Consider the following 17,519-nt stretch of genomic DNA (forward strand, 5'->3'; position numbering starts at 1 on the left):
TAAGCATTTCTGGATGAATTTCACCCACCCCCTGGTGCCTTGCCACCAAGGAGTTGGCCAACTACTTCAGTGACCTTCACCAGGAAAATGACACACCAGAAACCTCTGGCCCTGACACCTGTGAGGGAGGCATGTCTTTTGTGTTAAGGAGTTCCTCAAAGTGATCCTTCCACTGACTGACAATATCCTCATTTGAAGTCCGAATTTCTCCACCCCTGCAGAGTACAGCTTGGGTGAGGCCACCCTGACCACTCCCGAGTTGCCGGATGGTTGTCCAGAACCTCCTTGAAGCCAACTGAAAGTCTTTTTCCATGGCCTCACCAAACTCCTCCCATGACTTGTATTTTGCTTCAGACACCGTTTAAGAGCAGCTTCCCTAAGACCTTTTTTCATTAACAGCTGAAATGCATTGCTTTGTGATAATAAAATATACCAGCCTTGCTTGAAATGTGAACACATCTTTCCAAACTGTAAAAATATATATATATATTTTTTTTATCGTGGTCAAATCCATCTCTGCAGCGTCCCTCTGAGTCACCTCTGCTGTAGGTGCGAAAGTCATGTCTTTGTACCAAAGTAGGATGACATGTCACAGTATGCAAATTAATCAACCAATGTTACAGCCCCCCAATGATGACATCTGACTCGTGACATCTGCTTGTTACTGACTGTGTTGAGCTTTTCTTGAGCTTTTCTCTTTGTTTTATCGAATATGGATCTTACTGAACAGATGATTAGAAGGTAGTGGTTAGTGTTTAAGGGAGTGTTCAACCACTCTGATGTGTCTCCTGCTCACTGTTAATAATTTTCTCTCACTACATTAACTGCGTTAACTACATGACTCTTCACCAGTTTTGAGTCAGTGGCTCATACTGATAAGGCTCAAGACACACTGCCTGATCAGAAACATTTCCCCCATCGAAACCAGAGATCGTACTGGAGAATAGTCATCAGCTTTGGAAGACCTCTCGGTTGCAAAAGTGCAATTTGATTGTCATTCTCTATATTTTCTGGTAGCTAACCTTAGCTATAAAAAACACAGTGGTCCAGCTCACCCGGTTTCCTTCACAGCCCCACCTCCAAACCCGAACATGACTGCAGTACCTCTCCCATTTGAGCATTTTTCAAAGATGAGCTAGGGGTAGAGTTAGCTGAAAATAATGGGGTGTAGTTATTCTTTCAATGATATCCAATAGGACTGTCAAAGAGGCTGTTGTTAAGTGTGGAATACTGTAGTAAAACGGGCAAAGATGAATCGGCTCTGTGGGGTCTAGGAGACAGTTCCCCATCGCCAACAGGTCGGCAAAACTTTCAATCACCGTACGATGCAACATCTCTTTTCTGGTGTATCAACTTTGGTGCAGTAATATTTTCATAGAGGAGAGCTTGTGTTTGCTGAACAGTACAGTAAATGGCCCAGAATGTTCTCGTTGCAGTTGTGTTCCCCTGTGAGCTTCATCTTATGTCTGCCATTGAAATATGTTGTTTGCATTCTATATCATGCCGAGTTGTCTGCTGGATATCAGTTTTAATTATACATTCGCACCAGAGTGGTAGGGGAAAACCTGCAGAAAGTGACGAACTACAAAAAAAATCTCCAGTATTCCCACTCAGAGATGACTCAGAGCTTCCAAACAGGCTTAATGAGTTCTATGTCTACTACTTTAATAATTTATGTCTCACTACCCCCTCTGCCCCTGACTCTTCTCCTCTCTTCCACTGTCATTGAAAGAGGTGTGAACTGCCTTCAAAAAACTAAATAAAAAATTGCAGGTCCTGCGGTGCTCAGCAAATGTGCCTCTTAGCTTGCAGTAGCATATACTGTTACTTTCAACAACTCTTTGTAAAGTGCTGCAATGCATTAAAGTGGCTAAACCAAGGTATTAATAGTTTCAGACCTATTGACCTAAATTGGGCTACCTTCTCTAATCTATCTGTTAGACTACTGGGGTAACTGGTCTATGAAAGATGACATCAACCTGTTCCTACTCTACAAAAATTACTTTACCTAAAAGTGCCAAACATCTGAATGTTTCCTGTTTGTAGACTCACATACGATCAACCCCTTTCAATAAAGTGAACATGTGGGTATGGACAAATTGAATGTTTTGTTAAAATTTTTTACATCAGAAGGATAGTTGATTTTGTGAGCTGTATTGGAATGGTTTGGCCAGTCGTTGGAGCACAGCTGTACTTAATTCATTTGTGTTATGGTGATCTCCTTTTGTTTACTGATATCTTTTTCCAGGGCCAAATATTTCATTCATTAGAAGAGGACCTCTTAAAACAGCAAGCAATATGCTTGCAACTGGTTATGTATTTTTTGTGTTTAATTTAGTGTCAGAGGCCTGAAGTGTTATTTTATCTTGATTTGTTTGAACCTGTAATCTTTTCAATAGCCATCAGGTTAAAAGTTAAGGAGCATAGCCTCAGAATGCATTTTAATGCAATGTGTCCCACAGCCTGCCTATATTGTACATTACAAATATACTTGATAGATTCTTGTACCATCACCTTGGTGCAGATAATTTGGTTTGCTATGCTCAGCCCTTCTGAATGGTATGTATTTTATGAGGTGGATAGGAGGAGGGTTTAGCCGCAGAATACACATAACATGAGTTCTTGCCCTCCGTGGAGCCTAGGCATTTGTTTGCTCTGTTTACTTTTATTGTCTGTCGGACACTCCTGTTTAGAAAAGCGAGCACTGCATCCTAAGTCAGAGCTAACTGTCATCATAGCTGCCTAGGTTGACCCCAAACACTCACATTTTTTGTTTATATTCTGCATATAGGCATCTGTCAGATAATAACTGGGAAATAATTGTCACATTTTGTTACCTGAGTGTTATTTCTAATCTCCTTCTTTGACCCAGGGTCTTGGTTCTGAAGCAAAGATATCTGGCCCCACTGGAAGTGCCTCCAAGACAATGTGAAGATGCCTTTTGATGTAATTTGACATATCTGTGCTTTTTGACGTATTTTGAAATATCAGTGCCTTGACACCTCTTTCATCTTTCATTCTTTATATATGAATTGAGCGATATTTTCACATGAAGTGACATTGACATTCATTCCCAAAAACAAATATTTTGAGCACAGAGTTGCTGACACGCATGCTTAATTTCATTTTTAGGTTTTCTGCAGCATACAGCTAACCACAGATTGCTTAATTTTATGTTCTGTGGTCTTCATCAGGAATGATATGTTTTAAATTTAAACTTGCAGGGGAGAGTGGAAAAGCATTAACGCTGAGAGGCTCAGCTGTTTCTGTCCAAATTTAATGAGCAGTGCTGGTAATGATGGTCACGTCATTAGTTTTGAGACATTACCCAAAACGCATTTAGACCTTACTACCATACCTAGAGCTGTTGCTGGGTTCAGTGGTGTTAAACACAAAGATAAGTAGACTCAGGTCGGTTAATATTTTTATTTATTTTTTTTGCTCCCCTGCTGTACTGTTTGTATTATGAGGAGGCGTTTGGCTGGCGCCGGTGTGTACGTGCTGCTCCATGCAAACACAAGGCAGAGATCCCTGTGCCTGTTGCCACAGCAGCGGCTGTGCCCGGCTGTTTAATCCCTCTGTGCTGTGGAGCGGGCAGACTCCACCTGGGCCTCTATCTCTTTCTTTTCTTGTACACAGCCAGCCACCAGACACAGATTTATACAATCCTATGTACCTTCACAAACATACACCTCCGAGTACAGACCTTTGCACCCATGACAATTAGATAGTTTGAGACACAGTTTTCCCTTTTACTCTGAAAGTAGTCAATCATATTTGACACATTTGGTCTGATCATCATACTATTATAAGCTTGCTGGATATCCATTTTTGAAACCATTGACTTTAATATGGAGGAGACCCACATTTGTATGATATAGTATTAACATTAACCTTCACTGAAAAAAGAGCCTTTCCTCCACCAAACTTTACTGTTGGTACTATGCTTTCCCATAGGTAGCGTTCTCCTCTTATCCACCAGGCTCAGATTAATTCATCAGACTGCCAGATAGTGAAGCATATTTCATCAGATAACACGCTTCCAGTGCTCAAGAGTCAGTGGTGGCATGCTTTACACCCCTCCAGCTAACACTTGGCATTGCACATAGTAATCTTATGCTTGTGTGCAGCTGCTCAGCCATGGATACCCATTTCATGAAGCTCTTGACGCAGTTCTTTTGCTGATGTTGCTTCCAGAGTCAGTTTGGAGCTAAGTAGTGTGTGATGCGGCAGAAGTTTGGAGGTATACCACTTCATGGCTGAGCTTCTGAAAATAATGGAAGTTGTAATAAAGGCAAAAGGTGTGCACACTAAATAATGGTTAGCATAAATGTATGCTTTCTGCTTGTCTTTTTTCATGATGCTGACAAAAGAAAAATTAAAATGAATGAAGGATTGTCTCTGATTTTTGTGCTGTGCTATAGATTCACATACCCTCTTACTCACAGTCAACTCCGCTCAACAGTGTAGGTTGGGGGTAAAGGTACATGAATGTGTTTTTTTTTTCCCCAGTATTCAAAATGAATTGGAGCAGTTGCCTGGTCTTTTTCAAATGTGGAGCTTTAGGAGCTTAGCCCATATGTTTCAGCACTGAGGTTAGCAACGGCCAGCAGATGTAGTAACTTGGAGAGTCAGTGGCGGCAGATGTGTGTCATGCTGCTGCAGTGGTTCTTGCACCCATTCAGCCCGCTGATTTACTGCAATCCTGGTCACACCCGTGTGGCGAAAGCTCTGACCACATGGGCTCTCTGAGCACGGTGCTGGGGCCACAAGATGCTTACTGTACACTTTTTCTAAGAATTAAATTTATATGAGAATTAAATTACTGTGGCAACTCTATTGGGATTACAGTAACACTAACCACTGTCGGCTAGCCTGCATAGCACATAAATATGCTAACACGAATGGGACATTGTTTTGTGTGAATGGGCTGTTTCGCCTCCTTTCCATGTAGTGACCTTTCAAAGACCCTTCTCTTTATTTTCTGTTGAGTCCGCACCCATTTGAAGATTAAAGATGGTGTCTTCCATGCACAGACAATGAGCTGGCTCCTTCACTCAAACAGAGTTCATCTTTTTCCTGTAAACCCTCTGGTTCCTTTTGAAACTCTACCAGAGGGTGAGAGCTGTGGAACAATCTTTTGAGTTCTCTCTTCTCTAGGAAAACGAGTGTGTGAGAAAAAAGGAAATGCAGACTTTATCGCTCACAGGGTGAGGCCTGGTAACCTGCTTTAACAAGAGATTTCCACTTTGGGTGTGACTGTTTCTGCCCTGTTCATGATGGAAAGTGAGATGACACTGAAGAAAAATGAGTCAAGATTTTGGTTTCGGCCATGTATTGTTGACAAATCAAATTCATGATAGCTTGCAGTCATTATTAGTTGTAGTTGGCCGTGATCAAAACATTCCACTCCATTTAGTGTACAGAGCTCTCCTGGAATGCCTGTGATTTCCATGGACTGTGTGAACACTTATGGTACAGTAAGTATAAAAAATAGCCTTTAAAAAAAATCCCATAGTCTTGTTCATTTCACACAATCTTGCTGAGTGTAGATATGATCAATGTACAATAATTAAGGCTTTACACAGTTAAGCACTCACAGAAGTTAAGAAAGAGATGGCTTTTGTGTCCTAAATAGGCATGTCATGAAGATTAATCCAAGGCAGTGGAAAGGCTAGAATTATTTATCTCTCCTGCAAGATTGTTGTTTTGGAAGTTTACATTACAGAACAACAGTTCTTAAGTCTATCGTCTTATTTCCAGATGAAATGGTATTACAGAAACATCCTAAATTACCTGTGATGATGTCAGGTTACCCCAACATATCACCAAGACTGCAACAAATACTGTGGTGACTTTTAATATGATAGGCACTTAATACCATTCATTTAAACTTGTACTTACCTGAAGTTCAGGGGGATCTAGGCGAGGTGGGAGCCAGGCCGTTGGTACCTGTAAAAGAGAAAAACTTAAGGTTAAATACAGCTAGCTTAACAATAAAACATGCATGTGTATATAGGAAAGAAATGGCCATTGTATCTCTGTAAGCAATTTAATGTGTGGATTGTTCGTTCTATTGTCACCCCAGACTGGCTAATGATATGACCTAGAATCAAGGTGGGAGGGGGATGTGGGGAGTGACGACGCTCTGATAAACAGCACGAGTTGTTTATCATTAGTTTTATTTGACCATTTTACCTCAGTAACGGTAGCTAGCGTTAGCTGTCTGGCTAACTCTCTTTAGAACATGTTTGCGTATATTCAGTAGGTATAAGACCCAGGTAGCTTGCATTTGCTTTACTTCCCTGGCCTTCTCCTCCCCTAAATATTTTTTGTAACATACTTTGTTTCAAGTCTGTTGATATTAAATTGATTACAGTGCTTTGATATGTACATTTGCTGTAGATCTCACAAAATAGTGAAATTTAGATTTTGCCCAAATTGCAGAATGTTAATGCTTTATGGGTGTAGTCTTGACAAACAAATGAAAGGCTCTTAAACTTGAGATAAGATCACAATACATTGTGGTGCATTACATTAATTTTAGTGCCACGATCAGGTTAAAGAAAAATCTGTGATGTATTTGGTAGCAGGCTATGTATAAAACATTCTAAAATGGAAGCCACGGGCCAGTTAAAATTTGTCCCCGGGCCGTGATCAGCCAGACTATGGGCAGCCCTGCTTTAGGTCCTTGATAGCACAAACATCTGTAATATTATTGGCTCATCATCAGTAGCTCATTGAGCCAAGTAGTTTTCAGCCATTTAGTTCTAAAATTTTAGAGGACATATTGCTCTCACTAACTGTATAACCAGCTTAGGTATAGCCTCAAACATGCTTAAATAATTACCTTTTTGTAAGATGTCCAAAACGTCATACATCCATTCACTATTTTTTTGACAGAAGCGTGATGGCTGTTGGGCAGCATCTTCTGTGCAGGAATAATAAGAATGGCTGTACAGGCAATATTAAAAGGTAGTGAAAACCTCCACAAGAGAAGCAAAAGATAAGATCTCAGAGAACAGCCCCCCTCCTTGTTTTGATCTGACCGTTTGCTGAGAAGTGCAAAATGATCACCTAAGCCTTTAAATTTCCCTGTGCTTTTCATGCCTAATCACCACTGGAGGTCAAGATTAAAACTGTTGTCCTTTACTTGATGCCTTATAGGTGTGTTTAAGCCTTGCAAGAGTTTTTTGTCTGTTTTTCTAGTGTGTCACTTTTTGCTGGTTTACTTTACTTGTTGTTGATGTGCATTTGCTAAGGAACTTTAGAAATATTTTGGAACTCCTTGGAAACCTTGAGTGGCAGTTGTATCTGGCACATAAGACAGCATGAAAATGTTCCATCAAGCCTCTTAATGGAAGATTGAGTCAATTAGATTGAAGTGCCTCTCCTTCAGAGTACAGAGACATGCACGGTTCCAGCAGAAGCTCCATTTAACTCTTGTTTTAATGGCATGAGCTGTCTGTATCATTTCCATCGCAATCAGTCACAGGGTGATGATAGATAAAAACACATTCTGCAGGCCAAGAGTGACTGACAAGCACTCACATTGCACAAATGACAGAAGTGCTCTTGTTGATGGATGCATGCCAGACAGTCTCTTCCTCACCTCTTACAGCTTTTTGAGATGCTCCAGAAACTAGGAAGGCTGTTCAGAGCTCTGCACCTGTTGCCTGGGCAGCAGGTCAACAAAACAAGCAGAAAACCCCCACGCAGGGGCATGGATGAAAGTGGTCGGATCTGTCAGCGCCATCACCAGAGCGTGCTGGGAGTTGTTGGGAGCCGCTGGGAGTGGCCAGCCTCCCCCTGTTACTCAGCATCGAGTAGGCAGGAAGGTGTGACTTGTGCAATTTTACCTTTGCCTTCAGAATGGAGCAGACAACTGGTCCTGGCATGAAGAGTGAGGAGGTGGATGAGAATCTAAAGAGCTAAGAAGGGCAAGAACCAACAACAGCAGCAGCACCAGTAGCAGGATTTAAAAAAAAAAAAAAAACAATCCCACAGTTGATACCCACTGATGGAAATCAACAGCCAAGTGAATGTGTTACTAAATCCTGCTTGAGCCTCTAGAGATAAAAATAGAATCTTTGAGTTATGAAAAGTACCAGGGGTATTGAACTCAAAAAGAATAATACTGTTGGTGTATATAGATGTCAGTACTGATTAAATAGAAATGTTTTGCTTAGTAGAAACACTGCCCAAAATAGTACCACCTTTTGTGCTATTGTTGCTTGACTGTAACTCTCAAAACTATTGACAAGGACCAACAAACCAGCAAGGCTCAGTAGTAGTAAAATAAATGCAGGGTTAGAGACTGTTACCAGTTTAGAACAATGCTGTATTCAGCTTTTTGGTGTGTGTCTGCTGTAGAGCTAGAACCAAAATATGGGCCATCAGAATTCTGTAGTATATGGTTTTATGAGCTGCTTCGTAGCTCTCTGAGGCTGTCTGTCTGTCTGTCTGTCAGACTGTCTGAGCAGCATTCAATATCTGGAGTAAACAAGGATGCCAGGTGTTGTATATGGCGTCAGAGGATTGTTTCCATTGTTTGGGCACATGGTGATTTTGACATTTGCAAATGGAAATTTTGGGGCAATTAATGAAGACTGCTTAAAATCTGAAAGTAATTACAGTGGTCTGTTGTGGATTAGGTTAAGCGCCTTTGTTCTGGAGAGAAATGAGGTAAAAGATGGACCGTGTCCTGAATAGAAGATGCAATTTCAGATACAGAAGGTGTACAGCAATACAGTGCTGTTGTATCAAACCTTAGTCCATAGGCAGCAGCACAGACACGGTTACAGTAAGTTGTGACTTTATGGTGCTCTAAATTTTCACATTTAGTTTGTAGTCAGAATAAGTAGAAAATTAACTTCCTCAGTAAATGTTTTTTGAAGGAAGGTGAGGCCAATAAATGCTACCTCCTCACCTGCCTCACATGGCTGCACCCATGTTGTTCTGTGAGCTTATTAGAATGGTCAGCATTTACTCCACTTAAGTCAGGGTATTACAACAGCATCTCTATGCACACACCTATAAACATGGAAGCAAACTTGGAAAAAGTTGCTCAAAAAGATCACTCATCTGGTAAACATACTTCTCAAAAGAGGACACGCCTATTGTACTTTATGTTGTGTATTCTATCTGGAGCATGCGTCATCTTTGACTCTTTAAATCTTTGATTTCTAGTGACAACTATAGTTGTAGAGATCATTGTGAAGCAGTATCATATTGGATCCTCCTAATGGTTGAGATAAAATTTTGATGCAGTCAAAAAACTGGGTCTAGGACAGGTCCTAGGTGCACACTTGAGAGTTTTGGACTTAAAACGTAGGTGACTCCTCTAGTACAGAAACAGTTGGACTGGCAGGCTTTATACCATTTGCAGTAGTTTTGTCTTGGTCTTTTCACTTGTACTTGCCGGTGAGGGAAGCCAAACTGCTATAAATATACGATAAATGAATGAATGTTTTTAATGTAAATATGTATCTGTTTACATCTAGCATCTATAAACATGTAGCCTCTGTCTACTATAGTTTTCTGGTTTAACATAGATTCATCTAATTCATACACTGCCGCTTTAGCCAAACAGAGGTTTATATAGGATTCTATATAATATTTTTTTCCTCCTTGCAAAAGTTCCTAATACCTGTCATTGCATGAATGAAAAGATCTAGACTTTTAGCTACTGTGTTAGAAACATTAGCAACTGTGTTACTGTACTGAACTTGCAAATCTTTCCTGTGTTCGGTTACCCATATTTCTTTTGGTATATGTTCCCCTCAGCTGCTGGAGTACGTAGGAAAAGGGAAAAGCATCATGGATGTGGGTCTGGCTCAGGCTCGGCAGCCGCTCTGCACACGGAGCCACTATTTTGAGGTGGAGATTGTGGACCCTGGAGAGAAATGCTACATTGCCTTGGGCCTTGCTCGAAGAGTAAGTGAAGCCTTAACCTCACTTATATGTAGTTATATATTTAGATTATGATGAAATATTACTGGAGGTTTAGAGAGAATTAGAGAAATTTCCAAAGACCTTTGAACTTGTAAGAAGTTTATTTAAAGTCATTTAAATAACAAAGCAAGTTGTTTTTCTGTCTAAAATGTGATTTTTTTTTTTTTTTTTTTTTTCTTCAGCAATACAGGAATACACGGTCAGGTCATTTTAAATAATCAGTTTCTCTCTTGAGACTGCACATATTGGCTCTATATGATATAATGTAACGCATACATAATGTAGAGCACATACATGAGCAGCATCCTTAATGCGGATCACCTCTTGCTCTTTCCCTCACAAGCGACAGTCAGAGGAAAAGAAGAATCAGCACAGTCTGTAAAGCATGAAAATTGTTTAGAGCACAACACATTTTTTCCCCTTAGCATAATCAAATGAGTGTTCTAACCTACAAAACAATGAAAGAAAAATACTCCTTACCAAGTACACACCAGACTTTTATTTGTCCATATCCCTAGCTGTGCTTCACTCTGCCTTCTTTGTGTTAACCATGACAAATTTGGGTGCACAGCTTCCACATCACCCTGCCTTTTGTCTTGGACAGCCATACCAGGAGCTTGGATAATTGCTCTCAGGTCTGCAACCACAGACGATAAACAGACTTGTCAAGCAGAGGGTTGAGCAAGGCCACTGCCTTGTCGTCCTCTGAGGGGAATAAAGGGAAGTGGGAACGGTAGGGGAGGTTTATCAACGGTACTGATACTTCCACTGGAACGTTGAGGTCCTTGTGCATCTGTGTTTCGTTACACAACGTTTATGGCAAAGGCCAACAAAGGTGGTAAAGCGGGTAATTGCAGGGCTGCTTAATTACTGTTTACTTGCGTTGGATGTCAGGCTTCTCACAGCATCCTGTGTCTGAGAGACTGTGGCATGCATGCTCACAAGCTGGAAGTTCACATGTCCCAGAGAGAGTCATAGCTGGCCTTTTCAGTTGCCTACTCACCTACTCACTTCTGGCAGAGCTGAAGGGGAATCCCAGTGCAGAGTTGACCGTCCATGAAGGTGCCACTCCACAGAAGAACAGCCTGATTTATCAGTCTGCTTCAGCTGGTTATGATTTCAACCCTCTGGATATCAATAGCTAAGAAGTTATATTGAAAATGTAATTTTAGCAATGTTTATTTAAAGGTTCATCACTTTGTTCACTTCAGCTCCTCCTCCAGTTGATAAAGATTTTACAGCTTCTAATGATCTACTTTAGGCATATTAGAAGTTGAAATAATATGAAGCAACCCAAGGATTTGGTTGGAGTCCTAAAGGCAGATTTGGCTCATACTCTAGCTCATGTGATGAATGTGTATAGTTTACATTCTTGAGATTGCTAATGTGTTTTCCTGGTTTCAGTATGAGTTTGTCTGAAGGTGTAGGGGCACATGGGGGCTGAGGTGGAGGTAGAAGGCTGTTATCTGAGATCAGTGAACCCTCACCCCGCTGGCTGAAGACTGCGCTACCGAGCTGCTTCAGCTTTAGCCTGAATCCCCCCACCCCGTGTGCCGCCAACAGCTCGTTTGCAGCTCTGGAGCACTTCTGCTTGCATCCGGAATACACACCGGTTGCTAGGATGCAGGACAAAGGTCTGCATGACCCTAATGAGAGGCGGCGACGTGTCCCGGTGGCCGGTGCCCCAGCAGCCATAGCCGAATCAATGGCCTCGTCCCTTATCGGCCTCTGGCCTTCCCGACCTGAGCCGGCCCTTTCCTCTCTTCCCTTCCGGCTGCACCACTTCAGCTGACTCTACAACAGTTCCCATGGAATGTGTGGGGGGGGCAGGGGTACGTGTGTGTGCACACATTTTGTTATAACTAGTGAACAAAATAAGAGTAAATATGGCTTTATTACTTTCAGTTGTTCAGTAACTGACCTCGGACATGAAAATCTTATGACCACAGGGCAAACATGAAAATAGCGTGAACACAGTTTCCAAGTTTCATCACCGAAGCAAAATGAGAGTAACAGTGGTTACATGTTCCAAATCCTCTGTGATTGTAGCTCTTTTGCTCTCATTTTGCTGTTACATGTTATTTTGAGGAGCACTACAGCGTTTCATTTTGTTGTTATTAGATTACAGGTTGTTGATTTATCCACAGTTCTCTCCCAGTGTCCAGTGTATTCTACTCAAGATGCCCTCCAGGACTTGACTTACTGGTTTCACTGATATTAGTGCACCTGTGTCTCCTGTGTGTGTGTGTCTCCTGTGTGTGTGTGTGTGTTGCTTGTAAATGATACTGCAGACTCAATGTACTTTGGTGATAAACAGATTCACAAAGGCTGTAGCTGGAAATAGCTTTGGTTTTATTAAGAGAGCTGTCAGTGAAAACACTTTAAAAGCTGTATTTGAATGAGAGGACTAGAGCAGCTGGGCTTTAGGCTGTTTAGGCTGGAACTAGTTTGAAGGGCCATTAATTAATATTAGTGGCATTAATAATGTATCATGTTAGCTCATTAATGTCTGCATATGTGATTTAATTCTGAGAAATGATTGCTGGTGATAATAAATGTGTAGTTTTGAATTTAGGTAATTGATAGTATCATGAAATGCCAGCGGATTGCATCTTGCGATTTGGCGTTCAAGTTGGACTACTCAAATATAGAACATGACGCTGTGGCTTTAATATGCAATAATCACATTTGTCTGTTCGTTTAGTGTGTTTCTATGTCCATGTTACATAATTTCAGGACATTCTGTGTCAGCACAAGACAGCCCTTGTGTTTCTATTTTATCGTGGTCATTCTTGTTAAATAGATAAAGCCATGTTGCAGCCTTCAACAGCCAGGACTCCTTCCCTCTTGAAACAAGGGCTTAGCGCAGCTTCATGAGGGCTTAAAAGATTTCCATGTTGTGGTAACATCGAAGTTAATAAAAACAAATATCGTTTTTAAATGCCTAATAATAGGCTACGCTAAAGGAAAGCCACAATAACAGTAGCTTATAGACTGACGTTACAGGATATGTCAGCCTTTTATTATTTTTACAAGAAGTGATTTATAGGCTGTAAGTGCACAGTTTATTAAATGTAGTGCAAAACCAAACCATACAAAAAACAAGGTTAGCTTGCAAGTTTCTGAGCACATACTCAAGCAAGTTTATTTTGTCTGATTTAAGCAGGTTTCTGTGTGGTGTTATCATATAGCCTGCTGTGCTGAAACAGGTTATTGCAGAAAGGAGCACTCTGTCAGTCAGTATTTGCAGGTGTTTTTGAATCGTGCACTCTTATTGTTTTTTTTGTTTTTTCATTTAAAGTAGATCTTACTTAACTTATAGCTCTTATTAGATTAGATGTCTTTCACTTAAAACAGACCAATAACAGTCAATTCTTAATCAGCTGTTCAGTCCCCAGAACATGCGTTCAGAATAAAACCTGACAATTTGCAGTATCCTCGAGTCTCTTGAAAATAAGACATTACCATTTTCCCATTTTGTATTTGTGGATACACTACAATTCAAGAACACTTTATTAATACCTGATTCAGACATGAGCTCAGATTCATCCTGTTGTATTGCAGGATACCACAACACCAAATACTGAAGATTTTCTTTGTAAGTACATTTCAAACATCAACCGCTTCGTGGACAACATCTGTGCCCTGTGCCCACGCAAAACTTCAAGTTTCTTCTTTTTGGCAGCATTGTTGAAGTTACTAATTTCATTTCTAGTGTTTTATTATTTCTACAATGTATTTTTATTAAAAATTCATGTCCTTTCTAATAAGCGCGGGACAATTAGCTGAATCCTGTTGTTTAAATATAGCTAATAGCGATGCCAGGCTAGTTATAGCCTAGCCTTCAAACAGCTAATAGCTATATTATATAAGCTCAGAGTGCCCTTTAGACCTTAACATCTTGCTGCTCTTCAGAAACACAATACTTTGTACACAAGACCAGCAGAGGCCAGGGATTTGTCTCCAGTTGAATTTGATGTTTATAATTCAACAGTGACGAGGGGTTGGCACAAAGGAATCTTTTCACACTCCTACCCTACCCTCATTGTGGCGGTTGGTAGCCCGTACCTTACTCTCCCTCACTATCTCTGTGCTAAATTTGTAGCAGAGAGATGGGCATCAACCTCCATCAGCAGCCTCTCGGCCACTTGTTGATTTTGCCACAGTGTGGAAATGCAGGCTGCTCAAATAACGCAGATAAAATGCCCCAGTGGATCAGATAGGACTGTGCCACTGACACAAGCGCTACTGTTTGTGTTCCTTGGAAGCATGATGCCTCCCTTTAATGGCTTTTGCAGCTTGGTTGGAGGTTAAGATACTCTCTGCTTGGATATTTCTGCTTGGATATATTTCTGTTTTTTTTCTGTTTTTTTTAAGCAGTGGAGAGGGTTAATTGAAAGCTTTTCTTTAAGCCCTTCAACTGTTGTGTTTTCTTTTCCTATGCTACCAGCATTCTTGATTGACACGATAATGTGCTCTGTGTAATATTATTGTTAAGTGCCTGTGCTTGTGTGTGTGTTTGTGTACGTAACATGATCTGGAACACAGATGCAATCGAGCAAATGTATGGAATGTGCAAACATTCATCACACTGTCAGGAACCCAGGCATAAAACTCATACAAAATGAAATTATGTATGAAAATGATTGATTTTGACATGTATAATCTCCCAAGACTGCTTCCTATTGTCCCTACATGCTTTTCAGGTTTGCCTGAGGTATCATCACCTAAATCCTCTTTTGCAAATTATTCTCATGCTCAGCTTCATGCCCTAATCCTAACACCCCAAAGAATGCTTACGTTGAGATGGTTCTTAACTGTACCCAGAAGATGGAAAGGGAATGAATATTTAAGCATATCATCCATCTTGTTAAGGCTGGGGTCTGTGGCTTTTTTAGCAAGACAGTAAATCCATCAGCTTTTGCTCCACTGGTCACTGACCTCGTCTCTATTCCTAATTAGATAAACAGATCAAACAGCACGGTCCTCTGCGCAACACTGCTGTCAGCTACGTTCTTTTATGAGCCCGAACCAAGACAATTTCCTGAAGACATAAGGAAACGTAATCCTGGAGATGAGCTTACGAAAACCAGGTCTTGCGGTTACAGAGCAGAAAATGAGGATTTGGCTAAAGCGGAGAACTCACATTCTGTTGCTTCTGCTATCCATGTCTCCTATCCTATCTGGTGCTACACTGCCCCCATTCCCCCACTGCCCAGCAGTGTTGCTGCTTTCTGAGAAATGGTAGCATTTCTTGTCATTCTCAGACAACTTAAAACAAGGGACAAGTGGAGAATATTAAACAAATGGCATCCATAATAAATAATAAACATAAAAAGAATTTTAAAAAAGCAGTAAGGCATTTAAAGGAAACTGCTCTTTTTAATATTTACTAATGAAAAGCACTGTCTGCACTCATATTTACTACAATGAAAGTGTTGCAGTGGAGAAGAGTGGGCTTTGTCAGAAAAGTGCTTCTGTACTGAACTGCTTGTAAAAGTACTATTTATAGTTTTGTTTCTCATCTGTCTCTTTCAGTATCGGTGTGTGTGTGTGTGTGTGTATGTGTGTGGTGCAGTGACTGCAGGAATCACATGTGAGGTTACTGCTTCTGAGGTGGTCCCATGTAGAGTTTTGTCTTTTAAAAATCTTTCGTTTGGCTGGTTGTGCTGTAATTGATTGTTCTCGCTAGACATGCACTCTGTGATTTCTGAAACATTGGGCCTCATTCACCAATCATCCTTAAGAAGAAATTCCTTCTTAAAACACACTTAAGCAGTTTTCATCAAGATTCTGCCATTCGCCAATGTTTTGTTGTTTTGAATTTGTTCTTCTGTGAGAACAGAATCAGCTCAACCTGATGTACACTTTTTCAGGAACAAATTTAAGAAAAAGCTCAGGATGGTATTGGTGAATAAGGCCCATTGTTCTTTGATGACTCACTGTAGGTCTGAATAGACCATGCACGCACAAAGACAATGTAAATACTCACACTTAAAATAAAGCTGTTTCCCTAAAAATAACATATTGTGCACAGTATACTGCGTAAATAAGCTGAGAAACGTCTCATTGCTGCTAACATTGTACACTGAAGCCAAAGCCAGGTGGTGATGTACATGATAGGATAGTACTGTCTCTCAACAGCCTGTTTTACTGTATTAACATTTATGCCTTGTTATTCTGGTCATTCAGACAGTTAAATCAGTACATGTGGACCATTAAATTTTGACTTTTTTTCCTCTGTTTAGCTGGCCTGTGTGTGTCCACTCGTACTGGGGAAGCGATTGTGATTTGTGTTTAAAAACAGGCTAAAATCACACAGCGTAGGTCTGGCAGGAATATCCCAAGGTGGAATGTTTAATATGATCAGCAACTTTGTGTCACGGAATCTGCTAACACCTCTCTGTGAGCAGAGACACCTTCACGGCATATGTTCGTTAACATGGCCGTGTACACTTGGCCTCCATCAAAGCTGGCATTCATGTGTTGCTAGCGATGAATTTTTATGAGTAAGGGTAAATGAGCACCACATAGGCTGATACCTGATACCAGTATCAATATTGATGTATCCCTGTTTACATTTAATGTATGTTTTCAATGATAGTAACTGAGACTGCAGCTCCCAGGGGTCCACTGTTTAATTTTCCTTTAGATCCTGATATATCTATCCCCATACATCACATACTTAAGGAATGAATGCTCAATCTGTGTGTTTAGACTTTAGGAAGAAATTAAACTTTTGAGGAATGAATAAAGGTTGCATATTACTTGCGCAGTTGCTTTGGTTGTCTCCTCTCATGGAGACACAAAAATGTGAAAACTCATTTCATATAATTAATGACTCATTCCCTGATCTTATCCAAAAAAACAACAAATTGGCTGCTGTGAATGTTTGTGCTGGTGTGGCATGTCTTCATACAAAAGATGTATCCTGTGCAATGTGACAATACTCCGTATCCGTCCACCAAAAACACAAAACACACAAGTGTAACACAGTAATTGTTTTATGTCTTTAGTTTTGTAGTATGAGTAATTATAGTTATGTGGAAATGTTGAGTGAGGTGTTTTGATTTTAATGGTCTTGTAGATTTACCATATTAAAAGCTTCCCTAGAGCATATAAATAGGGGTTCAGTGGTGATGCTGTAGAAATCCGTAATAAGAAAGCATGTTTTTTTTTTTTAATGTTTTTTTTTTTCTTCTTCTTCTTTTAATTTCTTTTTCAGGACTACCCAAAGAACAGACACCCTGGCTGGAGCAGAGGTTCAGTAGCATATCATGCAGGTGGGTATCTTTACCTTCTTTTTGTGTACTGCAGTAGTCCAAAGTTTTCCTAAACCATTGTACCACAAAAATGTCTTAAAATGTTCTATGTTGTGTTAACACAGCAGTGACCTTCAGAGGCAAAGACCTTCTGCCACAAACCTTAATGAATCAGATAACATTCTTGTGATGGGAAGTTTTAAATGCACAAAAATATTTGGTATGTGCTGTGTTGGCCCTAATATGTCTGTCTTCAATCAGAAATACAGCACTTCTTCTTTGCTTTGGATGTGCTTGCTAAAT

General features: G+C 40.4%; 1 protein-coding gene across 1 annotated transcript in view; it reads left to right on the forward strand.

The window, feature by feature from the left end:
• The window catches only part of spryd3 (SPRY domain containing 3), a 51,519-nt gene that overhangs the window by 18,841 nt on the left and 15,159 nt on the right, over positions 1 to 17,519 (forward strand). The window contains exons 7-8 of the mRNA XM_017707920.2: positions 9,787 to 9,936; positions 17,180 to 17,237. Of these exons, the coding sequence (XP_017563409.1) occupies positions 9,787 to 9,936; positions 17,180 to 17,237 (208 nt within the window). The remainder of the gene's footprint in view (positions 1 to 9,786; positions 9,937 to 17,179; positions 17,238 to 17,519) is intronic.

This window comes from Pygocentrus nattereri, chromosome 9, assembly GCF_015220715.1.
Source record: "Pygocentrus nattereri isolate fPygNat1 chromosome 9, fPygNat1.pri, whole genome shotgun sequence".
Taxonomy (NCBI): Eukaryota; Metazoa; Chordata; class Actinopteri; order Characiformes; family Serrasalmidae; genus Pygocentrus; species Pygocentrus nattereri.